The sequence below is a fragment of the Brachyhypopomus gauderio genome, chromosome 7, assembly GCF_052324685.1.
Source record: "Brachyhypopomus gauderio isolate BG-103 chromosome 7, BGAUD_0.2, whole genome shotgun sequence".
Lineage (NCBI taxonomy): Eukaryota > Metazoa > Chordata > Actinopteri > Gymnotiformes > Hypopomidae > Brachyhypopomus > Brachyhypopomus gauderio.
In genome coordinates this window covers 25,947,943-25,974,063 of record NC_135217.1, presented here as the reverse complement: position 1 = coordinate 25,974,063, position 26,121 = coordinate 25,947,943, and the positions used below count along the sequence as shown (strand labels likewise).

The window sequence follows — 26,121 nt, the reverse complement described above, 5'->3', positions numbered from 1 at the left end:
TTTGAAAAGTGCTGGAATTTAGGCTAAAGTACTTGAAAATGCTTGAAATTGTAACTACTTCGTTTCACAACAAATATCTGTCTGACTGAACAATTCTCTTTTATTACGTTAACAAATACAAGCCTCTTGTAATTCCAGGACGAAACATGAGAGAACGTGAAGACGTGAAGATTGGGCGTTTTGAAAATTAAATAATGTGAATAAAAAGCGAATTATTTCGAATCATTTCGAGTATATGTACAAATATTTAACTTAATTAAGTTTAACGTGCTGGGAAATATTGAAATGGACCTTGAAAGTGACGTACAAGTGCTTGAATTCCACCTTGTAAAGGTGTATGAACCCTGCAAACATGACTTTGTTCATTGCGCAGAGGCGCGGCGCGCGCAAAGTTACAAAATTCGAGAGATGCACGACCTCGCGAATCGACAGCGTGCGACGCCCTCGCGCACGGGCGGAGCCACTGCGATTACGTCATTTTCGCCGCGCTGACCCTCACCGCTTGTGCAGTGACTTCGCGGGCTACCGTTGCATTGTGGGGAATGTAGTGTTTGAGCGTGCAAAACACCAGCGGGTGGCTGTGGCCTGCGGGCCGGTTCTAATAGTAATTAAATATCATCCAGGGGGTCATAATAGATAATCAATTTGCGGGCCGGATCCGGATCTTGACTTTGACATATGTGTGTTAAGATGTTCTGAAGCAGAAGTATTAAGATGTTCTGAAGCAGAAGTATTAAGATGTTCTGAAGCACATGTGTTAAGATGTTCTGAAGCAGAAGTATTAAGATGTTCTGAAGCACATGTGTTAAGATGTTCTGAAGCACATGTGTTAAGATGTTCTGAAGCAAAAGTATTAAGATGTTCTGAAGCAGAAGTGTTAAGATGTTCTGAAGCAGAAGTATTAAGATGTTCTGAAGCAGAAGTATTAAGATGTTCTGAAGCAGAAGTGTTAAGATGTTCTGAAGCAGAAGTGTTAAGATGTTCTGAAGCAGAAGTATTAAGATGTTCTGAAGCAGAAGTCTTAAGATGTTCTGAAGCAGAAGTGTTAAGATGTTCTGAAGCAGAAGTGTTAAGATGTTCTGAAGCAGAAGTGTTAAGATGTTCTGAAGCAGAAGTATTAAGATGTTCTGAAGCAGAAGTGTTAAGATGTTCTGAAGCAAAAGTATTAAGATGTTCTGAAGCAGAAGTATTAAGATGTTCTGAAGCAGAAGTGTTAAGATGTTCTGAAGCAGAAGTGTTAAGATGTTCTGAAGCAGAAGTGTTAAGATGTTCTGAAGCACATGTGTTAAGATGTTCTGAAGCACATGTGTTAAGATGTTCTGAAGCACATGTGTTAAGATGTTCTGAAGCACATGTGTTAAGATGTTCTGAAGCACATGTGTTAAGATGTTCTGAAGCACATGTGTTAAGATGTTCTGAAGCACATGTGTTAAGATGTTCTGAAGCACATGTGTTAAGATGTTCACACACCTCGCAGCAGTGTGATGAGCCAGGCGGGGTCCTGGGCGAGGGTGCGACGCAGAGACGTGTCTGCACACACCAGCTTCCTCAGCATGGCAACACAGGGCTCCAACAGGCAGGCTGTGTTCTACACGATGACCAGAGAACACACCGAGTCAGACTGAGTCAGTCATACACACACACAGCCACACACAAATACATACCTGTGTACACACATGTGCACACACCAATGCTGTGGTGAAAGAGCAGGGTGGCTGACTATATTGGGAAGGCCTGTTTACTCCATAATCAATCATCTCATTATTTTTGTGTCATTGCACCTGCACCACAGCGCAGCAAACAAAAAGAAGGAAGAGGGATGCCGTAATTCCCCCTGGACGTTTCGCTTGTCACTGCTGTGTGCCTGTCCAGCCCGTCCAGGGATTACCCTGGAGGATTACCCTGGAGGATTACCTTGGAGGATTACCCTGAACACCATCTCTCTCCTTTAAGATGATCTTAACACTACAATGGTGCCCAGTAGGAATAGAATGACCCTCCCACTACATCTGGAAAAACTCAAAAAAATATTTATTATTTATATTTATTTAAATATTCATTTATTTGCTTATTAATATATATACCGAGCCTTTTGCAGCCAACTAACTACAGCCTGTTGAACCCACACCTTACCCTCATCAGTTAGCCTGGTACGTTCTCAACAATTAGTCAGGTGACTGCCCCAACGTTTCCTAACATTAACAGTAAGAGGGAGGCTTACATCTTAGTGGTTTACAGGAGAAAGCAAAACATTTTACCCTCCAAAGGCCCTGCTAGAGCAGTATAATACTGGTCAATAACATTACGAAGGCAAACCAAACAAACCAAACCACAGACCGGAAAAGGCGGCCTTAACTACGTGATAATTGGCCGGGATTAAACAGCATAATTCCCCATAACGGTCTTCATTAGAAGACAAAAGTAGTGCACAAAGCTGACAGCTTTAGGCCCCAGCACGCACTAATCACACAACAGAGACAAACCAGGAGGGGCTCCCTGGTGAGTGTGAGCACCGGCTGAAGTGTGTGATGTGTGGATGATGGCTGTGGTGTCCAGCTGCCAGCAGCAGACTGAACGCAGCAGGACACACTAAGGAGCGGAGCTCAGGGACCGTAGGAGACTTACCACTGCAACGCCGTTCACACACTCCGCCACCACAGACATCAGCTTGTCTGACAATCCCTGCGTCTTCAGTACAGGGTGCATCGCAGAGTCTGTGAAAATAGATACAGGCGTGAGTAAAAAGAAATTTAAATGCAGTAAGAGTTATGCAAAGTGTGGAAGAGCGTTATTTTTATTTAATGCCAAAAGCAGACATTGATGTATAAAAAAATTTCCAGGTTCCCCCATCCCAACATGGGGAGGGGGAGGGGACTCTGGGGGAGGAGGCGGAGACTCCGGGGTTGGGCATTCATGTGGAGAAGGCGGGTCGAAGGCGGAGACACGGCTCTCTTACCCTGCAGAATGACGAGCAGCTGCTCGGCTGCAGACCTGCGCAGGACCAGGTCCACTGTCTCCGAAGCCAGAACACTGTACAGCCTGATCACAGACTCCACCTGGCCGGGGGGGAGGGTAGAGGACGTGTGGGCGTTCAGACCCTCTACAGCCTACCTGCTTCAGAGTCCATCTGACCCCTGACTCCCAACTCAATAGGCCACTCCACCATAACCTGAGATGACCCTTTAAGAGCTCCGAGTTTACCTTAAGATAAGACCTGCTGGAGTCGTCCAGTCTGATGTCCACACATTTGTTAGTAATGTAGAGAGACGGCAGTGTGGCAAGCACAGGCCCATCCAGGGTCGGCCGGGAAGATCCAGACCCCCCCGCCCTGTCCAGGAGAGGTATCAGCTGCTCAACCGCTGTGCTTCGCACGCTTGAGAGAGAGAGAGACAGATAGGCAGAGAGACAGACAGAGACAGACAGACATTCAGAGAGACCAAACACCAAACAGAACGCTAAACGCAAGTGTTGACTTCAACACCTCTGCAGAATGAATATAAACACTGAACGAACGTGCTTCTCTTCTCTTTCATTCCCTAATTGGAGGATCAACTGAATACGATCGAGCGGAGGGGACTCACGCGTGGTGCTTGGTGAAGAGTAGCCTGAGAGCAGCACGTAGCTGACCTGTGAGACAGTGTGGGTCTGGCCCAGGCCTGGGCTCACTCAGCGACAACACACACCTGCCCAGGGTGTCCTCCACACCAGCGTAGCTCTAACACACACACACACACACACACACCAACGCACCCGTGAGGCGTGTATGCAGCACACGTGTGGCATGAACACTGCCCGGACACAGTAGACCAAAGGCACAAACCCAACTGGGCTCAACAAAGAATAAATATGCCTTTGTGAGATTACAGAACACTTCATTTCAGCTTTATTGACAGGACAACCCAATTACTGAGTGTCCTCAGTGAGACCAATCAAACACGGCGACCTTGGCAGCCTTATGAATATTCAAAGGCTTCAAACTTTTTTTTCCCCCCCTTCATTTTTGCTTTTTTTATGGATGAAGCCCACAGAAAATATAGTGAAGGCCATTTTTCACAGTAGAAGAGCACAAAATAACCTTGTTTAAAACAGAATGCCGCTCAACCTGAACATTAAAATGTAGCCTCCAGCATATTGCTAACACGTTAAAACAAAGCCGATAATTTATCCGTTCCAACACGTTTACACTATTACTACAGCACGTGTAGGGATGTGTGCGTGTGTGGATGGATGGCTGGACGGATGGATGTTTGTGATTGCGTGTGTGTGTTTAGATGAGCAGCGGTACCTGCAGCACAGGGATAACTGGGTAAAGTGCCTCATTAAATCTCTCCCAACTCGCTGCTGTCATCATCAATCGTCCTTTCAGCAGATAGAGCAGAACATCCTTGGCAGCTGAATTCACCTTTGAATCACACATAAAACAAGCTGATGACTCCATGATACTGCACTTACAAGCTGTCTTCTCCAAACAAGGCTGTGCGAAGCAAAGAAATAAAAACACAAAGACGCGCCACTCGCCAATGTCAAACATCACATTCACCATGACCTCAGCCGCTATTAAAGACAGAACGCCACTTCGCACCTCATAAAGCACCAGTACATCCGTCTTGGTGTTACGCCGCGTTCGGTGGGCCGGAGAGGAAGCAGACTGAATCACTCACCTCACTCGATGCATCCTGAAGGCCAAACGCAGAGATTTCATACAGGACGCGTGCGTGGAACAGAAAGTGCACGCCGCTGCAGAGGGAGGAGGCGGGTGTGGCCACAGTCTGCACGCCCAGACACTCCTACAGCAGAACAGAGCACCTTTATCATCCAGCACAGGTCAGAGGTCAACAACACTTCACGAACACGCTACAGAGCCAAAAGAGAGTCCCAACAGCAGCGAGGAGAACATAGCGGCCTTCTGCTGAACCATACAAACACTGTAGTCCCAACCTGCCCCCAGGAGTAAAGATGAACTGAAGTAATAAGGGGTGTACTAACGGATTAATAAACTAGTTTGCTGATATTCTTTGGAATAACCCCACTGATGCCCCCCCCCCCGATCCCCCGAACCCACCTTCACCACATCCAGCGTGCAAGTGTACGCCTCCACCTTCACCCCACAAAGAGGGTGAGACAAAAGCTTGAGGAAGAGCTTCTGACTCTCCGTCTGCATTAGCCGGCTCGCCTGCGCAGACCTCCACCTACAAAAACACAAGAAGTACACAGGGGTTTGACAGCCAGGGGGCGCTCTCGCTTCCTAAGAAAAGCACCGAGAGGAACCCTTACAGGTAGGAGCAGAGCTGAATGCATTCCCTGATGAGCGGCAGGTGGTGGTGGTAGGGCAAACCCTGGACAGCCTGGTTGGAGACCTCAAGCAGCTCCAACCAATTCTTCTCCCCCTGCAGAGAGCATGGAACACAGCCTGTGTGAAGATTACGCACTAAACACCCAGCAACTCAGACTGGTTAATGTAGTGTTTGGTTATGGATAGCAGTACCTCAGTCTGGTTAATGTAGTGTTTGGTTATGGGTAGCAGTACCTCAGTCTGGTTAATGTAGTATTTGGTTGTGAGTAGCAGTACCTCAGTCTGGTTAATGTAGTATTTGGTTGTGAGTAGCAGTACCTCAGTCTGGTTAATGTAGTGTTTGGTTGTGAGTAGCAGTACCTCAGTCTGGTTAATGTAGTGTTTGGTTGTGAGTAGCAGTACCTCAGTCTGGTTAATGTAGTATTTGGTTGTGAGTAGCAGTACCTCAGTCTGGTTAATGTAGTATTTGGTTGTGAGTAGCAGGACCTCAGTCTGGTTAATGTAGTGTTTGGTTATGGGTAGCAGTACCTCAGTCTGGTTAATGTAGTGTTTGGTTGTGGGTAGCAGTACCTCAGTCTGGTTAATGTAGTTTTTGGTTGTGAGTAGCAGTACCTCAGTCTGGTTAATGTAGTTTTTGGTTGTGAGTAGCAGTACCTCAGTCTGGTTAATGTAGTGTTTGGTTATGGGTAGCAGTACCTCAGTCTGGTTAATGTAGTTTTTGGTTGTGAGTAGCAGTACCTCAGTCTGGTTAATGTAGTTTTTGGTTGTGAGTAGCAGTACCTCAGTTTGGTTAATGTAGTTTTTGGTTGTGAGTAGCAGTACCTCAGTTTGGTTAATGTAGTTTTTGGTTGTGAGTAGCAGTACCTCAGTCTGGTTAATGTAGTTTTTGGTTGTGAGTAGCAGTACCTCAGTCTGGTTAATGTAGTTTTTGGTTGTGAGTAGCAGTACCTCAGTCTGGTTAATGTAGTATTTGGTTGTGAGTAGCAGTACCTCAGTCTGGTTAATGTAGTGTTTGGTTGTGAGTAGCAGTACCTCAGTCTGGTTAATGTAGTTTTTGGTTGTGAGTAGCAGTACCTCAGTCTGGTTAATGTAGTTTTTGGTTGTGAGTAGCAGTACCTCAGTCTGGTTAATGTAGTATTTGGTTGTGAGTAGCAGTACCTCAGTCTGGTTAATGTAGTGTTTGGTTATGGGTAGCAGGACCTCAGTCTGGTTAATGTAGTATTTGGTTGTGAGTAGCAGTACCTCAGTCTGGTTAATGTAGTGTTTGGTTATGGGTAGCAGTACCTCAGTCTGGTTAATGTAGTGTTTGGTTGTGAGTAGCAGTACCTTAGTTTGGTTAATGTAGTATTTGGTTGTGAGTAGCAGTACCTCAGTCTGGTTAATGTAGTGTTTGGTTATGGGTAGCAGTACCTCAGTCTGATTAATGTAGTATTTGGTTGTGAGTAGCAGTACCTCAGTCTGGTTAATGTAGTGTTTGGTTATGGGTAGCAGTACCTCAGTCTGGTTAATGTAGTTTTTGGTTGTGAGTAGCAGTACCTCAGTTTGGTTAATGTAGTATTTGGTTGTGAGTAGCAGTACCTCAGTCTGGTTAATGTAGTTTTTTATTGTGAGTAGCAGTACCTCAGTCTCGTTAATGTAGTATTTGGTTGTGAGTAGCAGTACCTCAGTCTGGTTAATGTAGTATTTGGTTGTGAGTAGCTGTACCTCAGTCTGGTTAATGTAGTTTTTGGTCGTGAGCAGCAGTACCTCAGTCTGGTTAATGTAGTTTTTGGTTGTGAGTAGCAGTACCTCAGTCTGGTTAATGTAGTTTTTGGTCGTGAGCAGCAGTACCTCAGTCTGGTTAATGTAGTGTTTGGTTGTGAGTAGCAGTACCTCAGTCTGGTTAATGTAGATTTTGGTTGTGAGTAGCAGGACCTCAGTCTGGTTAATGTAGTTTTTGGTTGTGAGTAGCAGTACCTCAGTCTGGATGTCCTTCAGGAAGGAGCAGGTGGCCTCCATGCAGTGCGCAGCCTGGTTGACTCTGCGGTAGAGGGTGTAGCCGTCAGAGCTCGCCTGCTCCAGGTAGGCCAGCGCCGCCTCGTGACTGCCTGGGAACGCCAGGCTGAAGGGGATATCCAGGCAGAGGCGGGAAACTGCGGCTACAGCGCTTTCCGGAAGGTTCTCACCCGCCTCCGCAGACGAATTTAAAACATGCATTAATGTACTGAACTTACAGGCACACAGGAGGAGGAAAAAAAAGATAGCTGGGTATCAGCAGCCCCAGTTAATCTGATGAAAAGACATCCTTTGATTGGTTAGGCCTTAAATACTACCGAAGCGCTCAAAAGTATCTTCTGATCCATTTAGACGTCTCATTTCTCTAACGGTACGTGAAGGACGGAGCCGTATGATGTACGCCCATGATGTGGCGGTGCCGGGATCATTAGTACCGGTGACTGGCAGGACCATATGCCCACTCACCTTCTCCAAAGGTACGAGTGCTTGCAGGAGGCGGACGGTGAGCACAGCTGTGGCCGTGAACGCCGCGCGCTGGTGAATCAGAGATGACTCAGACTGCTCCGAGGACACCGCGCCGCTGTGCTGGCACAGAGCGTCTCCCAGGGTCCCCATGCACGTCTGGAGCTGCTGTCTCTGCAGGCCCAGCCACAGGGAGACACCGACTTACAGCAAGCAGCTCGGGCTGAAGTTAATGACAAGCAACCACCAGCAGGGGGCAGCAAGACCCCAAACCATTTCAAAGAGAGGTCTTATTTTTTTTTCTTTTTGGATGACAGCACTGTTTTTCAAGTGTGCATTAAATATAAATGAAGAAGAGGGTCATGTCTCACAAAAACACAGCTGCACTCAGCAGGACATGCTTTCTGGACTGGGGTCTTTTGTACTGTACTATGAAAACACACAGGCAGCGGCAGGTATGCACACAAAGACAGACAAAGCCGATCGTTGGGAATCTGCCGGGCTGTACATCAGCGTAATAAAGCACACGGACGTGAACCACTTTAATGGCATTTGAACATGTTAGTGTTGGTGCTGGTGAAAGACGCCCGCTTTCCCGGATCCCGCGTCCGGTCTTCTCTCTGCTCTTTCCAGATCATCTTGCTGTGCGGTCAAAACTAAAAGGTCAGCACTAACGTCTCCGTGTAAAGGCAGTGGCTAACGCACATACAACATACAGACACAGCCTTTTAACACGGCCTGCATCAATCACGTTTAGAACAGATTTTTTTTTTCTTGGACCAACAGAATTTATCTTTAAACAATGACGCAGGCAGAAACTAAAGCAACAAACAAGTGTGACAAAAGCATGACCGCTGGACTGAGGACGAGACCTGCAGTGATAACTTAATCTTCTATAACCACCATCTGTCTCCCTGTGGTCCCGCACAGGGCCAGAGTGTGTGTGTGTGTGTGTGTGTGTGTGGCCGAGGCAGCAGGTGTGTGTGCACACCAGAGCATGGCCATGAGACTGCCGGCCACAGCTCCCCGCCGTGAAGCCCCTCCCATTCTCAGACACTTGCCAGTTCGCTCGCCGTGAAACTCTGCTCCTCCCACAGCTCCGGGGCCACACAGTCGGCCAGCAGCTCCACGACTTCACCCAGCACGGCCAGGGCCTGCCGCAAAAGCCCCGCCTCCCCTGTGGGCGGGGCACGACAACATACAGGAGGATGAGTGACGGAAGAAAGCACCTGTGGCTATAGACGGGTGTGTCGGGAGAGAGACCCTCACCTGTCCTGAGGAGAGGCAGCATGTGTTTCAGGGTCTCCACGCCAAACCTGGCCAGGGTCCACTGATGGAGCTCGGGTGTGTCTGCGCACTCTGCCTCCAGGGGGAGCTCCAGGCTGGGCCGTGGGGCCTGCTCAAGGGCGCCCCCTCTCTGGGAGCTACTGCTGTTACGCGCATGCAGTCAAAGAGAATCGTTAATCAACCACAACAGGCGAAGAGAATTCAAAGCCTAAATTAATTAACTTTACACAAACCCTCTTTCCCAAAATAAACACAGCAGAGCCAATTTTAGCATTACGTGCATGTGGGGCAGGAAATGTAACAAGCTGAGGAAACGAAACCTGGTGGAGGCTGCGTCTCCGTCCTGACCGTCTCCTCTTAGTCTCTGGCCAGGCCGACCAACCACGGACGGCCGCGGGGAGCAGTCAACCGGGGTGGAGACCTCTGACCTCTGGGTGCCTCTCACTTCCTGACTGTAGGACACGGATGAGTCCTGAGAGACAGGGTCTGTGAGGAAGAGGATAGGAGAGGACACCGTCACGTTATTCATGACAGATGAAGCCAAAATCACAGGAGTAAGTTTCACTTCAACTTTGAGGGGGGGAGGGGGGGGGGGGGGCACTGCTCACAGCACGCAACATATGATCAACCTATCATCCATCAACCTATCATCATACGAGTAGTGTGAGCAGGACTACAATGTTTATGACCATAATAACAATGGATGGATTTCAAGAAGAGCGGAGCCGGTAAAGAACTGTCATTTCAGACACTTTCCAGGAAAGTATGTGTGGAAGCTTCCAGCAACCCCACCACACACTACAGGTCAGCCAGCAATGCATCACATTAGATGGGCAACACAGACAGGCGTGGAGTTAAGGAATGCATACGAGTATGAGAGGTGAGAGTTGCGGATGGGGGGGGGGGGGTGGGGGGGGTGATGACTCAGTGATGAGTGCGCTCTCGGTGGGCCGGGGACGGGGGGGTGGATACCGTGCTTGGCCGAGCAGAAGCTGGGATCTCTGTGGAAACGCAGACGGCTCCTCAGGTTCCTGCAGAGATGCTGCAGGCAGCCTAGCACCAGGAGCAGCAAGGAGCCACTCTCACTCACGCCGACCAGCTGCAGAAGACTCTGGAAGGAGACAGGCAGCAGACGAGGCGTCTGCACAGGCCAACACCACCACCAAAATACTGGGCTGCACTCACAACCTACCACAGAAGGACATCCTAACCACCCGAAAGAGTAATACAGCCAATTCCACGTGTGAGCCAATATGGGGTACAATAGATGTGAATTAAATTAGCTACTAAATAAAAGGGCACCTAATGTTGAAGTGAATACAATTTGTACGAACTCTGAATTCAACCCTCCCAGGCGGTAAGGACGCTATGATAATGAGACAGGCTGATTCAGTTAGGTTTACTGGATTGATCTCCCAAGGAGAGAGTCAGTGGTCGCTTAATCAGGAGTTTAAAGATAGAGCTGAACTTTAATCTTACCTGCACGATACTTGGTCTCTGGAGGAATATTTCTGCAGGAAAGTCCTGCATGATCACGTCCCGCAGAAGTCTGCATGTGGTGTGCACCAGATCGGGCCTGTCACTTCGCAAAGAGCTACACAACAAAGAAGAGGTCACAAAGAGTGCACCATATCCTCAAATATATCTCAGATGACCCAGGATTCTGTTGACATGACAGTACCTTTCGTTTGATGATAATATGTGTCGGTCTGTTTCCGTCAAAGACAGCCATGGGAAAACTGAGAACTTCAGGCATCTAACGGAACCATTTACTGTAGGGCAGGAGGTTTGGAGTAAACCCAAGAAGTAAAAGCCAATAAGATTTAAGAAGAAGTAAAAGAAATAAGAAGTAAAAACCAATAATGTGTCTTATCTAAATGAAAATGAGAAAAGTTCCAATGTTATATCAAACTGTATAAAACATCCAGCATAAAAGGTGAAGAGGTGAATGACACACTCCTTCAAAGTGAGTCCAGTGTTTCTGAAGTTTCCACTCACCTGAGCCCCTGGGAGGAGCAGGGCCTGCCTGGCTGACTCCGGCCTGCTGGAGGTGCCCACTGACTGCTGTGTCCTCCACTGCACACCGGGAAACAGCTACAGAGAACCAGGACACACATCAGCACTATATCCTCTGACCTGCCAATATACCCTCTGACCCCCCACTATGCCCTTTGACCCCCCACTATGCCCTCTGACCTGCCACTCGAGTAGTTCCCTAGTGCTCTTCATTAGAGTGATTCTCTCTAAGGCACCGTGTAGCTGTTTTCTATGTGGCAATCAATACTGTCACAGACCCAAATCACCAACTAAAAAGAAGCAAACAAATCATCTTTGTTGACACGGTTTTGCGTTTCATACCAGGCTGAGCAGATGAGGCCACAGGCTGGTCCAGGGTGGTGGTGGTGGTGGTGGGGGGGGGAGGACAGGTGGCAAGATGGAACAGCTGGTCGAGAATGCTGTCTATGATGGTCCGGAGCTGAGCTCCCACACTGGGGGAGAGCTGGGTGAGGAACTCCACCGCCCCCACCTCCCTCAGCATGAACGCTCCGTTGGGGTGCTTTGAGAGATACCACATCACACCGTGCTCAAAATAGGTCAGCGCAGTGACAGCCAAAGAGATCATCTCACTGTTATGTAGGATTACTTCACTACTGTAACCACCAGGGAAAACTACAGAAATCTGTCAAATATTCCATTTCAAGCCATGGTGATAATGCATAGAGTTTTACTCAAGTGCGTAGTTATGACACGTCTCCAAAACTGCTGCAATACATCGAAATTTTTTAACTGAAAAGTTATGCAAAAAGAAGACGCCATTTTCCCCTCCGTGATTTCCGATTCAGGCTTACTCAAGCTGCAAAAACTTCCAAAGACTTACAAATAATAAACAAGAGAACAGCTCTGGTCAATCCCTCCCTTACTGCACCTGCGGAGCCATGTCACCCAGAGTGAAGGATGTAACCGTGGGGGCTACAGCACTACAAGCTCTCTGAGAGAAGAAGGTGTCCTGGCTAAGAGCACATTCAAAGCACCATATCTACACGGTACACCAAATCTACCATGAGTACACAGATCAGGTGTGAAGATAAGTCTACACATTTTATTTTAGCATGAGCTAATCTGGATGAAAAAGTAAACTGTTGGAACATTGCATGTGTGGGATGTGAGAAGTGGAAGAGAGGTGAGAAAGCAAGTTTAAAACGGCAAAAATGGCAAAATGTCAACTTTTTATTATAAATAATCTGTAGGTTTAAAACATTTAGATTCTCCCAAATGTACAAAAAAGGATTTTGAATGTTCTGCACTCAAAAATGCTCATAGATTAAATACTAAAGATGAAAAATTACCACAAATGTAAACAAAGGAAGTAAACCACAGCCAGAATCACCTTCATCACCTCCCACAGATCAGCCCCGCTACTGTTCTGGGACCAGTTTCCCATAATCCAGTCAGCCTTCCTCCAGTACACACATGAAAGGAATTCTAGACCTGGTAACTTTGCCTTGAACAGTTATTCAGACTGGCCCCCATAGCTCAGATGAGGCTAGACCATAAGCCTAAGGCATTCTGTAGGCTCTGGTCTAGGTGGACTCTTCCTGTGCTCAATCACACTGCCTGACATTTAGTGGCACTGCCAGCCATCTTAAGACAAGCAAAGCAGCAAATGTCAAAGGAGTCATGAAATAGAAGACCCACTTCTGAAATCACAATGACAAACCCCATAAAGGCTTACAGTAAGGCCCTAAAATGTCCAACAAATATGGGCACTGTTGTTTTTAATAACTGAACACAATCACCAACACATTATCCAGTCCTGTATTTCCATGCTGTATAACCTGAATTTAGATTTTTTTGCCCATCGGCTGAAGGTCCATCATTTAAAAATACTTTTAAAAATGTGTATTTCAAAGGCACATACATCGTAAGTAACACTGTTAGTAATCCTAATACAGTATAAGGTACAGCCTACAGTATACACCAATACACACTACAGTGTATTGCAGTTCCCTGCATGGACTCCTCACTACAGGGCTTTTAAGATAACTGTATCCTTAGACAAGTGAACTTTCAATGCAAACAACAAAATTCTGTTGTAAAAATGTGTTGACCAAGTGCTGGGAACGTTTTATTCCTTTTTAACATCTGCATCAGCTCCGTGCGTTACCGTGGAGAGCATGTTGAGCAGCTCCAGCACTTCTTCTTGCATGGGCACCTCAGGAAAGTTAAACCACTCCAGAAGGTTGACGTGGAGCGCCCGTTCCTGGACCAGGTCAGAGGGAGAGACGAGGCCGTGCTCCAGCTTTGAGCTGATGTTTCGGAGAGCTCGGACTCGTATCTCCACCAAGGAGTGCCCTTTTGACAGGAAGAAGCGTTACAGCACAGCGTTAAAACGCAGCGTTACTTATACGTCATTGTTTATTCGGACCTCTCGTCCTTCACCACACGTAGTTATAGAAAGTAACCGTCACCGAGCTCGCTAGCTCACGTTCATACACTGTGCTGAGAAACTTTGTATCTCGTTTTTTTTTTACATTTGAGCTCGCTAGTTGGGCAGCTAGCTGGCGTTAACGTAAAAAAACTGAAGTCAACGTTACTTTGTGCGCTAAGGGTAACGCTAATGACGTCAGAGCTGGTGGACGTTAGAAGCGTCTGCTAGCTAACTAGCTGCACACGACTAACTAGCTGCACGCGCACACGGCTAGCTAACTAGCTGCACGCGCACACGGCTAGCTAACGTTAGTGTAACGGCAACTCGGCTTACCTATTTTTTTAATAAGTGATGATAATTCCATGACTCTGTTTTACGCTATCTATAAGTCAAGCGGGTTAAAATATCTAGCTATGTGAGGGCATCTTTCGTTTAAAAGTCACTTAGTTGTCAGTCTGTTCAGACGTGCGGGGTTTTCTTTCTGCAGTCTAACTGGGTTTGTTTTCAACTACCGCGCCAGGATCAGACACTTCCTGCTCGGTCACCAAGGGAACGTTCAACCAATTGGAACAGGGAGCTGTGGTCCATGTTGTTTTCGACCTGGTTACTTTTTGTGTGAACAATTAAGAGTTGGTGACATTTGTTGTTGTTGTTAATAGCTATAGATGGAAAATTATGAAGTGTACAAAATAATAAACTTTTAAGTTTACAATAGCTACTTATTTAGCATTTAACACTGATTAAATGGTTCTGTCCAGTGTAGCATCAATAATTTCACAAGTACTTACACACAAAAAAGATCAGTACTGCAGATCAGTAGTGCAGACCTAAGGGGTCTTTACTCCCTTAATACTGAAATTATTGATTCATTAAATTAGTTCAAACTGCCTTGTTAGACTACTAATTTTTCATCAAACAATGCCCTACACTCTGTCCAGGCATTTTCCAGATGTGGAAGATGCAAAGACTAATTAGTTCTTATTTAATGACACATAATGATGGTTTACAGCAGTGCAATAATAATAACAACAATAATAGTAACAATAATATGGAGAACTGGAGTGCTTGTGTCTCAGGACACCTGTCTCAGGACATTCTGCAGGTCTAACCCTAATCCGGGAAGTGTGGCTCTACTAGGCTATTAAGAATGTCCAAACAATAGTAATTAGCTGAATCACGTGTGAAGTGTGCTAATACGGATGCCCTTACCTCTGCCCTTAGAGATTTACCACTGTGCAGACTTTTGGTCCAGCCCTTATATCAAAGCCTTGACTATTTAATTTTCCAAAAGACCATCATCTGCTGGAATGTGGTCTTGAGATAACGGACAGTAGATTTTCATGGTGAAATCTGCCAACTTTACCATAGAGTTGCTGTAGACTGTGTTTCATAATAAAACAGGCCTGTGATGGTCCATTTACTCCATGATGTAAAGAAAAAAATTAGTACAGGTATAATCTCAATTTCAAAATGAGTCTATAGCTTGAACTCATTAAAAGCCCAGACTGCTCCACACTAGAGGAGGCATAAAAGGTCAAAACTGATGCACTGCTAATGAAGTTGAGCACACATACTCCTATGCCATCGGGGCTCGAAGCAAACTCCATCTGTGTATAATCACTTCAAACTTGAATCTACATTTCTTCAAGTCTGGTTCCAGTCTAACAGTTTAGAAGAACTGCCCCTCCCTTCCCAACTCATGGCCCAATGCAGAAGGGCCCAGAGGGTGGTCACAGTCCCTACCGGTAATCGGACTTGATGGAAGATCACTCATTCACATCACTGCTGCCGCAGGAAACAGACAGAGCATGTGAGTCCTGGCTTCCCCATGGCACATCCTGATTTTCTTCACGCTTGGGTTTCATTGCTGAAATCAGTCTGTTTCTCTCATGCCTTTTCTTAGATCCTACTTTAGGCAGCAGAGTGCCTAGACAAAAAGACCCTTGGCACCCTTTACTCCACACCTAAACACACACACACACACACATACACACGCATGCATGCTCACACTCACATGTACACACACACATTAGGAGTTACAAGTGTGTTCATTTTAAACATGTCTGACTTGATTTCCTTGGCTCCACTGTTCTTCTGCACTACCAGAGCGGTTGTGTGTGCTCCCCTGTTCTTCTGCACTACCAGAGCGGTTGTGTGTGCTCCACTGTTCTTCTGCACTACCAGAGCGGTTGTGTGTGCTCCACTGTTCTTCTGCACTACCAGAGCGGTTGTGTGTGCTCCACTGTTCTTCTGCACTACCAGAGCGGTTGTGTGTGCTCCACTTCCCCGATGGAACAGAGATTCCTCACTTGCTTAATCACAGAAGTACCAAATGATGTCCAGCAGTAGGTGTCCTAAATGACATGTAGGTGTCCCTGTGAAATAGGGGGTCTAATGACATAGGGGTCCTAATGGCTTCCATTCTGAACTATTAGGTGACAAAATTAACCAACTGCTGCCACTCCTTTATATGACATCACTTACAGCATCAGATAGTTTACACCTTAAATTTGACACATACAAATCTTCTCACGATGTGTTTTAAAATAATTACTGTGTAGAGCTATTGTAAATTATATTCACAATATTCAAATAATAATTTATAATAAAGTTTATAATATTAAAATTAAGCATAATATATAGCCTAGTATATGAGATGGTTGTAGGGTTCCGCAGACAAGGACATCAATGTTTCTCAGTGATATCCTACCTCAATGAAATTAAAACCATGTACTGACATTCAGTTTCCACGTTTGTGGAGGTGAAATCAGCCCCCAGGTGTAGGAGAACACAGGCAGTAATGTAATGGAGTACTTTGTTTCTCTGAACAAGCCACATGGTTGCTAGGTAGCTCAGAACCGTGCACATTAAAATGTCATAGCTATACTGGTCCTCAGCTTGCAAAAAGAGCAACACTGTGAGGAGAATTCTACCACAAAGTGGGGAAAAATGACAAAACTGGGACATAATTTTTTTTAAGTGTAGAAAAGTAAAAAATTTTAAATAGTAGTCATACTCCAGCTGCCTGATTTGCTTTAGTATAACACCATCTGGTGCAGGTGTGATGTTGACAGTCTCGTGGACACCTAAAAGGCTTTCCCCAGAGTGTGCAAGGGCTTAAACAAATGAAACAACCTTGATTTCTGTCTCTTCCCTTTCTGTGAACCTGATTACAGGCTGCGTGCACATGAAGTGAAAGGTGAGGAACTAAAGATTTAACCATGATCCGTTCAATAAATGTCTTGGACCAGGGAGTGTGGGTGGATATTTTCTAGGTAATCTCAGCAAAACAAAACCCCAAATGGTCCCAGCAGTACCATCACCATCTGACATGCCTGTAATACACGTCTTCCGCTCCACTGCAAGTGTTGAGGATATTACGGAAGGCACCCAGGGACCTCCGACACCCCCCGGCAGAAACAGTCAGGCTGAAGGTCTAAATCAATGTGAAGGATGCAGCAGACATATCGAGCAAATCATTTCTGGCTTGTTCGACTTTCAATGCAGAGTTTAGTGTCAAAACAAAGTTTAAAAAGATCAAATAGGCAAATCACCACCCCCCTCCTCATCTGCATTCTTAAACCCAAACTAGAGTAGTCCAGGACTGGTCAGGATGCATTTCCTTTAGTGACATCACTATATATCTTTTAGAGACATCACTAAAAGTCCTTTAGAGACATCACTAAAAGTCCTTTAGTGCTATAACTAAAAGTCAGGCAGTGTTAGTTCCAGGAATTGGAATTTGTAGCAAATCATGCCAGATGATCGTGCCAAAACATGCAGAAGTAAACGTACAATCATTTTACATGTAAACATAACCAAATAATCAGCGATAATAAAAAAGTGATGTCATGTTTACATTTTATGCCTCTTACACAGCTGTTTCTTTTTCAGCTAATTAATGGTTCAACCTACAAAACAATTATTATCACCTGTTCAGAGCAATTGGTTAATTATACACATGACTATAATCCTACAGAATCCTCACTTCGTCCAAGTACAAGAACTGACGGTGTTTGGAAGGCAGAGTAGACACGACAAATCTTGATTTGTTTTAGATTGCTCTTTTGCTTATTCACCTTGCATTTGGTTAATTGGCAAAAATAAACTATTGGCACTTCTATTTTTGAAAGTATTATTTTGCATGGTACAGGTAAAAAGAGATAGATTGGATTTCAAAATTATCAAACAAAAAGGTTCCAGAGAAACAGGATGGTTAGGACAGACATCCCTCCATGCAAGCAAAGCGCTTGGATGGATGGATATATAGATTGATAATTTAGTATCAGTAATGCAGAACAGGCCTACATTTATTCAAAAAATGAGTTTATTTGAAAATGAGTTAGTGTGTTTTCTGTTGGTAGGCATACCTAGTTTATGAAAGCTGAAGATGTGACTACAGGTTACTTAATAATTGCGTGGAACATTTATATCAAGCCTATAACAACTATTTCAGGGTAATGTGTGAAATGTATAACTTCTAAAGCCGGATCTATTAGGTGCGATTAGACATGCACCATTTCCATGTGCGCAGAGTGTGCTCCCACAATGCAACAGGCAACAAAGGAGGGGAGGAGAGAGGGAAACAGCTAGCCAACAAGCAAGAAGAAACGAGTGGACTTTCTAGGGAACTTGCCGAGCTAGCCTAAACACTACTTAATTTTGTATATGCAAACGATTAAAGGTAGATAAATAGAGAACGTGTTTTCACACATACGGTAACGTAAAACATCAGACATCTTAATTACATTAGAAAACAAATCCGTTTGAAACAAATGTAGCTAGATGTTAGCTCCTTAGCTAGCTCAGAAGTTAGCTGGCTGTCTGGCTAACCTCCCGAGCATTATAGTTATCTGTTGAGAAAATTGGAAAATTAATGAGTCGAGTTGATTAGTGTTGAATTAGTTGTGAAGCCATCGTACTGTAGGAGTAAAAAAGACTACAGAAGTAAGTATGGGTTGGATAGCTGGTTACTTCTTTGTTGGCTAGCTAGTTGGTTAGCTTAGCTATCTAATACATTCACATTCTAAGAGTTCCTTAGCTAGGTGGATGGATAGTGTTAACATATGCAATTTATAAGCACCTAAAGTAGAAAAGTAGTAGAATAACAACTAACAAAACGATTCCTGGACGTAATAAACTAGTTGCAGTTCCTGTTAGGCTAGTAGAGGTTTGTAGGATAGCTAGGTTAGCTAGCCTGGCCAGCCACCTCTATGAACGAGTTAGCTAATCTAGCTAGCACACCACTCCGCTACATTAGCTAGGCCTATATGGCTAGATAGCTTCAATAAGCGTAAAAATGAAGTCAGATGTCTTTATAATTGAAATGACAATTATTTGTAAGGGTGCAGTACAGTGCTGGACTTCTCCAGGCCGTGAAATGTTCGTTTACAATATTGATAAGTTCGTTGTTTATAGAGAGTTGTGTTGCTAATCTCAGCTAAACATATGTAGCTCGCGCAACTCGAAGACATGGCTAACGGTACATTATAGGCCAAAGTAGTTTTAATCGTATGTTGCAGTTGTCAAAGATTGACACACTAGTCTAAAAGTAAGTTTAAATACGCCGAAAACGAGTATTGTCTGTAGAACTGGGACGTTTCTGAGCGAGTTTGCGTTTGAAAATCAGGGGAAACGTATTGGGCTACGTAAAATGCATAGGCCTGAAATGTATATGTACTGTATGGTGGCCACTTTGTAAATACGTGTTTAAACTGATTCAGAAATTAGTTTCTGCTATAAATGTACTTTAAAAATGTGATGTATTTCATTAAAATTGTGGTCATGTGTTGGTCTTTAACATCAGTTTAACATCAAGTCTGAAAACTAGCTGCATGTTTAATGTGTTTTGTATGCATTTTCACATAGATGACAAGGGCCATTGCAGTGTGACGGGGCATTGCCAGTCTCATGGGAGGGTAGTAGCTGTTGGCCATCTCTCCCCATGCCCTGCCCTGGGTGGGAATATCAGAATGAAGAAGATCAGCCTTAAGACGTTCAAAAAGTCGTTCAACATAAAGGGCAAGGAAGATGGGGATTTTGTCATGCTTCAGAAACCACCACTGGCGTCCGAGTTCACGAAAGATGATTCGCTCTTTGGAAGCTGTTATGCCAAAGATCTGGCATGTGATCTCCATGGGGATGAAGCAAGGGGGCACAAGAACAGGTCCAAGAGCGAGAGCCTTATGGGCACCTTAAAAAGAAGGCTTTCGGCCAAGCAGAAAGCCAAAGGTAAGGGTGGATCAGCTACGGTGGGCTCGAGAGACGATGACGACACTTTCTCGTCCTCTTCGGTCCCCATAAGCTTCAATGATGTGAAGGCCCAGCGTCCATTAAGGTCATCGTCTCTCCACAGCCATCACTACAGCCCCTCACCGTGGCCTCTTAGGCCCGCTGACCCTGAGGATGCCTGTATCAAGATGGAGGTGAAGGTAAAAGCCATGGTTCACAGTCCCTGCCCAAGCCCCTCACTCAACGGCATTAGAAAGGAGTTCCATAACGTTCAAATAGAGGGACTTTTTGATGATCAGAGTGAAACTCTGAAGAGCTTGGAGCCTCAGAATGGTGACTTGCATTTAAGCATTGACGAACATGTGCCTGTAGTTATTGGACTTACACCTCAGGACTACATTCAGTACACAATGCCTTTAGATGAGGGAATGTTCCCAGACCCGTCGCATTCCTTCTGTCCAGACGGCTCTTCGCCCATGGAGGTGACGGATCAGGCTGACTCTGACTCACTGAATGTGGACCAAAGCCAGGACGACCATGATCTCCTGTCCTCAGACTTTCTCTTGGATCAGTCAGGAAGTGGGCTTCTCCTCAGCGATCCAGGAATGGTCCCTCAGAATCCTAGGGCTGATGTTCCATCGCTCTCCCAGTCACGTTCCAGCAGTGAAGTTCCTAGACCCTTCCCAGGGTTCAGTGGTGCGGATCTGCATGTCACTGAAAGAGTGAGGCATCACCTGAACTTTGACCCAAATTCTGCTCCTGGTGTAAGCAGGGTGTATGACTCTGTCCAAAGCAGCGGACCAATGGTTGTCACCAGCCTTACAGAAGAGCTGAAGAAACTGGCCAAGCAGGGTTGGTACTGGGGTCCCATCACACGCTGGGAAGCTGAGGAGAAGCTTATCGACCTTCCAGATGGTTCTTTTTTGGTGCGTGACAGCTCGGACGACCGCTATCTCCTGAGTTTGAGCTTTCGATCACAGGGCAAGACGCTTCACACCAGGATTGAACATTCAAACGGCAGATTCAGTTTTTATGAACAACCAGACGTGGAAGGGCACACATCCATAGTTGACCTTATTGAACACTCCATAAAAGACTCTGAGAACGGGGCGTTCTGTTACTCCAGGTCTCGCCTGCCTGGCTCTGCCACGTACCCAGTCCGACTGACCAGCCCCGTCTCTCGGTTCATGCAGGTGCGCTCTCTGCAGTACTTGTGCCGATTTGTCATTCGTCAGTATACACGGATAGATTTGATTCAAAAACTGCCTTTACCAAACAAAATGAAAGACTACCTGCAGGAGAAGCACTACTGAACTGGGGTTCGGGGGTACATTGCACTTTGGCTTAAGTGACAAGTTGTTAAAATGGTTTACAGACATTTGTAGAGTTCAAGTGGTTAATTTCATTTGCTTTGTGTCAAATGCATTAGTTTCTCATCCTGCTTATGACATTTGTTGTTGCTCAAAGTTGGTATGTATGTTTGTAGATGACTTTAAAGGGACACTGATAATGGATCAACAGGGCACCCTAACACTCATTTGCTATAAAGCCAATCAAAGATGTATAATGGAAGCTATTGGTGCAGTCCCTAAGATTTTGTTTTCTCCATGTTATCGTAAGCTATGGCATGTGAAACACTATATTATGTTAAAGATTCTGTTCAGAGATTCTCACATAAGGCTAATGTAAACAAAATTGAAGAATACGTAACGGCCGGATATTGTCCTCAATCACAGTGTAGTTTTAACATTTAAGTTTCACTCCAGAACATTAACCACGTTTGTGATGGGAGTCCTAAATTGCCATGAATATTACACTTATTTGCTGCAGATATCACTAATGTTGATATCACTATCAGGGTCAGAGGAATGGCAGATGCAGTAATGATACACGCGCCCTCTGTGATCCTTTGAGGAATCAGCTTTATATTTTGAAGTACCACTTATTTTTGTACGTTTTGTTTCTTATTTTAATAAGATGTCAGCCAATCCTGGCCACTGTTGATAGGAACGTTTTCTCTAACAGAAGTCGGTACTTTTGATCCTAAGCATTGTGTTAATTGGTGTTGATTCGTGGGTTCAAATACACAATTATCCTGTAAAATTATTCGATGAGGAGAAATGCATTTCAAGTTTTTTTTTAAGGAATGAGGTGTTTGTTTTGGAAGTTTCATTAAAGTCTGTGGGTCAGTATGTTGCTGCTGGGGTGCTTTTGTTCTGCCCAAATGGTTTGAAACTCCCCCATGTTGTCTGGCCCCTGTGATGCTACATTCAGAGAGCACAGCCAGTCTGAATGTTTCCATGGTTTACTACCTTTTTGTATAGGAATTTACCTCCGCTATTTATAGACTTTTGCAGATCTTTGTCAGGATAACAGTGCACGCTCTCTTTGAGAATCAAACCCTCACCTGGGTGGTCACAGCACTGTGTGCTACCTGCACTATCTGCTGAGCTATGGGAGTCCTGGCAGTTTGCCATTGCTTTTATTTTGTTACCCAGTCATGTCATTTTTTGCCAACTGCATGTTCAGACACACTCTAGGTCAGTCTGCTCCCGGATGTCCTGCCTCAGACACCTCTCAGCACTAGCAATAATAAAAGTAGTAATCTATCTTCAGTGGCAGCTATGTGTGAACTAATATTTTTGCCCCCAAAGTAAACAAAATCAAAGGAGTGTAATGTGGTTATTTCTGACTATTTGGGCAGGAACAAGACTGCACTAGCATTTTAGGCTGGTACCAAGGTTTCTTGATTGTTTCGTTTAAAAAAAGTTCCAGATTGTTGCAATGCCAGACTAAGGTTTTACTCTGCTGCAAAACAAAACAGACGTCCTACTTCCAGGTTGGGAACTCTCTGCAGGATCAGGACGCTTGAGAGATGCTCCTTTGAGTTCCTCAGTGTTGATGTGTCTAGTTCATGCTTCGTGCTGTTTTTTATTGACTTATCTTTAACAGAGTAACATAAATCTTATTTTGAGATCTCAATTTCTTCCAGTTGTGTCATTATAGGCTAGGTGATTTAATTTGTCTGATCTTGGGAGTGATTCTGGGTTGCTCAGCAGGCTTAGCTGCATTGGTTGGAGGGCTCACAGTGAAGCACAAATTAAATTTGCAAACGTTTTTTTCCCTTGTGTGCGATTGGCTGCCGCTTCTCACCGGGCGTGCTGATTGGATGTAAAAATAGTGTTGATTGTAAGGCATCCTTTGACTATACGAAAGGAGCTATATAAGTGTGAATAATAATTTTTAGAGAAACCTGTTAGCACAGTTACATTTCATTGCCTTAGTCTCATTAATCATTAAAGCATGCAACTCTGACAAATGAATCCCAGTGACATTACATCTTAAACCTTAACAGGAGCTTCACTAAGCTAAGGAGGGCAGGACTCTAGGGGAATGCACAGATGGAGCCCTGTTTGTGAGCAGACCTGCCCTGACCTATTGATAGGTTTAATGTTAGTGTGACATTTCCACAATTTCATAGACACTGCTTAAAACCAAAAAGAAGGATTGAATGAAGGCATGCGTCACTTCAAAGGAAACCATCTCAAACTTCTACATGAAACCTGCCAATGGTGCACTTGGGTTCGTTTGAATGACTGGAGCCTTTAAAAACAATTGTGTTTGCCAATATGAGAGAAATTACAAATCTATCGTTCTGTAATTGAATGTGTTTCAGGTAGGAAGTTGTTCACTCGATAGTTTGAATTCAGACGTGGCATGAGGGGATGATGAAATTCAGGCCAAATTACAAGAGGTTAACCAAGTTTTTACAAGTAAAGCAAAATTAATGCCTGATATTTTTTCCACACTAGGGTGCGCCCTCCAGATCCTCTCTGCACGTGGCCATATCGTTAGGAAGGCTGTGGTCCTTTATGTGCATGGAGCGTGATTAAGCTGAAGTTGAAACATTTTGGTAGATTGTGAATTTAAAATGCTTTGCCTGTGCTTTCACAGATAGTCCTGGCTGACCTGTGATTGTGTGAAGGCAGAACAAAATGAGAGCTTGTAGTTTGAGCGTGCGTGCGGAGGACTACGTTGTCTGTGCCTTTTACACTGCACATTACATGCTGCTTTTAAGAAACCTTAGAAAAATGCCCATTGATTATTTAAGGAAAACGGACACCAACAAAGCATAAACTACTATTGAACCATCTTAAATACTGAAAAATAGTTGAGGTTTTTTGGTCCACGAAGAAATAGGGTAGTCATCTTTTTTCCGTGAGTGAAATGAATCTCGGCATTACCACAATGTTGAGGTCGGTACTGTGATTGGACCACTGATATGTGCACATCAACACACAGAATCCTCAGAGCCGGTGTGGGTGTGTGAGGGGTTGAGCCGTTTCTTTAGGGGGGCGCGTGCCCTCAGCCCCCGCCTGCCTCGGCTGTTCTGCTTGGGTACCAGGCGTCTTATTTGGCTCAGAAATGGAAGGCTGGGCAGGTCTGGGTCCATTTTTCATTCACCTGTGGGAGCTGTATAAGTTTAACTGCGTTCATCTGGGAGAATGAGTGAGAATAGCAGGATACAGTGTTTTTAGCCAAGGCACAAAATGTTCAGACAGTTCAAAATTACGTTCACAAGAATGTGTACGAAAGTAAACTGATGCAAAAAAAAAATAAATAAATGAATGTGAATTTGATCAGTGTTGCATTCCTCTTGTACATTTCATTTCCGTTTTATGGTTGTATATATATATATATATATATATATAAACAACCAACCAAAAAAACGGAAATGAATATATATATACAGCTAATTATTTTTTTCTACCTTCATTTGCCTCTATATTATTTTCATATTTTCAAAAATCTGTATGTAAATCTTAGAGGTTGTATTAGAGGCGTATTGAAAGTACTGGAGCATATCAGAATCAGCAGGGCTGTCCTGTTCTTAACTGGTGTTATCTTTTCCTGAAGCTTACCCTGTTGTCTGTGTTCTGCAGATACACGTGAATGTATTTGGTTTGGTCTTTTGTTTATGTGTTTGTTTGATTGTTTTAACAAACCGGTACAGGTTTACAACCTTTTTTCTTTAATGTGTTACACACATTTGTGCTGCTTTACAATTATGCCTTTTTTATTTTTAGAAAATATCATTTAGATATATATTCACAACAATAATGCTAGGAGACTCAAATATGATTGTTGTAGTTTAGAAACGTAGTTCTGTTCAGAACAGTTTTATCAGAACTGTAGTTCTGTTGCTGCAAGTCCTCTCAGAACACTTCCTGATTGCCCCCGTTTAGTTTTTGTAAAGTCTTTTTTGTTTGTTGTTTTCATTTAATAAAAAAATCAGTAGTGATTTATTGCACATTTGGATAGAGTCTAAAGCATTTTATATCTGCTTGTATAAATTATGAGTAAAAATTTGAAAGCCTTTGTGTGTGTGTGTGTGTGTGTGTGTGTTTTTCCTCTGTGTTCAAAGGAAAGTGAGACAGGAATTGCTCCAGACTGAGGCCTGCTCAGAGGTCGATGTGAACTCATCTGCTGTGTGTACGGTCGGTCTGCACTGAAGTGGTGCTACACGTCTTAAATGTGTTCAGTTTGGGATTAGGACAGGCTGAGCACAAATGTTATTTTTTTGTTTCTTTATGATTTCTGTATCTAGCAGTATTCTAGTTCATTGGTATCTTGGACTCTAACCTAAGCTATAATTTTTAATCACATAGTGCCTTTTAATGAAGAAGTCAGTGTTGAAGGGTTAGAGTCCAACCTATTTGTATTTATTTGGAGCAATTGTGTTTTCACTGGGGATGGGGATCTGTGGTGTGTATAACCACAGCCGTAGTTTGGCAGCACTGGTTTTATCTTTTAGAGTACAAATGCAAAGCCATTGGACAATGAAACTCAAAATTGCGCAAATTGTTAAAAGCATAACAATTGAAAACTAAAAGATAAAATCAATAAAAAGTGAGTGATTTGCTTTTAGAATGTAGTACATTCCTCTAATGATATTTGTAATCACACCCTGGTGTTCCGAAAACTGCCTTTTCTATACTCCCATTAATCTTCAAGCAGCACCAGCATAGATGTCTGTTCATTCATATGTAACGTTTTTAGGCCCTTTCCCTTCATGAAGATCCAGTGCTGCTAGTTCTGAAATTCTTGATTGGGTCTTCAATGATGTGAATTTATACTCCAAAAAAGAGAAAAATGATCAGTTATATTGTCAACTAGATAAAATTATTCATGAATTCTTAAAGTAAATTGTCTGATTCAGTTAGACATAGCCATTGTGTTTGTTCTTCAGATACGATCTCTCTGAAACACCATTCATCAAATGTCTTATTTCTCAGATTTATGTCTTTGTCATGCCATCTGGCACTCTGCATGGAATCTCATTTGTCACGAGCGAGTGACGGACCGGCGTTAGCCACTGTGCCTACATTACAGAAGACGACCGACGTTAGCCACTGTGTCTATA

The 26,121-nt window shown here is 44.2% G+C and overlaps 2 protein-coding genes across 8 annotated transcripts in view; one reads left to right on the top strand and one right to left on the bottom strand.

Annotated features, from left to right (window-relative positions):
* rttn (rotatin) overlaps positions 1–13,984 on the bottom strand; it is a 53,581-nt gene extending 39,597 nt beyond the window's left edge. The window contains exons 1-21 of one of the 4 annotated variants that reach the window (XM_077012850.1): positions 13,800–13,984; positions 13,203–13,390; positions 11,396–11,594; positions 11,036–11,131; positions 10,719–10,809; positions 10,517–10,631; positions 10,010–10,178; positions 9,358–9,523; positions 9,020–9,180; positions 8,812–8,927; positions 7,754–7,924; positions 7,250–7,462; positions 5,275–5,387; positions 5,063–5,189; positions 4,662–4,787; positions 4,286–4,402; positions 3,582–3,715; positions 3,202–3,373; positions 2,957–3,056; positions 2,626–2,714; positions 1,471–1,588 (exon numbers count right to left, since the gene is read on the bottom strand). In XM_077012850.1, coding sequence (XP_076868965.1) covers positions 1,471–1,588; positions 2,626–2,714; positions 2,957–3,056; positions 3,202–3,373; positions 3,582–3,715; positions 4,286–4,402; positions 4,662–4,787; positions 5,063–5,189; positions 5,275–5,387; positions 7,250–7,462; positions 7,754–7,924; positions 8,812–8,927; positions 9,020–9,180; positions 9,358–9,523; positions 10,010–10,178; positions 10,517–10,631; positions 10,719–10,809; positions 11,036–11,131; positions 11,396–11,594; positions 13,203–13,390; positions 13,800–13,830 — 2,812 coding nt within the window. In that variant the 5' untranslated portion in view covers positions 13,831–13,984. Of the gene's footprint in view, positions 1–1,470; positions 1,589–2,625; positions 2,715–2,956; positions 3,057–3,201; positions 3,374–3,581; positions 3,716–4,285; positions 4,403–4,661; positions 4,788–5,062; positions 5,190–5,274; positions 5,388–7,249; positions 7,463–7,753; positions 7,925–8,811; positions 8,928–9,019; positions 9,181–9,357; positions 9,524–10,009; positions 10,179–10,516; positions 10,632–10,718; positions 10,810–11,035; positions 11,132–11,233; positions 11,344–11,395; positions 11,595–13,202; positions 13,391–13,799 lie in introns of those variants that run through there. The other 3 variants (XM_077012852.1, XM_077012853.1, XM_077012854.1) reach the window with 3 other exon arrangements.
* A 4,039-nt stretch (positions 13,985–18,023) lies between these two features.
* On the top strand, positions 18,024–25,627 carry socs6a (suppressor of cytokine signaling 6a). Of its 4 annotated transcripts, none has more exons than XM_077012847.1 (2): positions 18,024–18,413; positions 19,335–25,626. In XM_077012847.1, the coding sequence occupies exon 2, from the start codon at positions 19,439–19,441 to the stop codon at positions 21,008–21,010; it is 1,572 nt and encodes a 523-aa protein (XP_076868962.1). In that variant the 5' UTR covers positions 18,024–18,413; positions 19,335–19,438; the 3' UTR covers positions 21,011–25,626. The 4 variants fall into 4 exon arrangements, with proteins under 4 accessions (XP_076868962.1, XP_076868963.1, XP_076868961.1 ...); XM_077012848.1 differs by having other exon boundaries at positions 18,026–18,184; positions 19,335–25,627; XM_077012846.1 differs by having other exon boundaries at positions 18,031–18,150; positions 19,335–25,627.
* Positions 25,628–26,121: the final 494 nt, after the last annotated feature.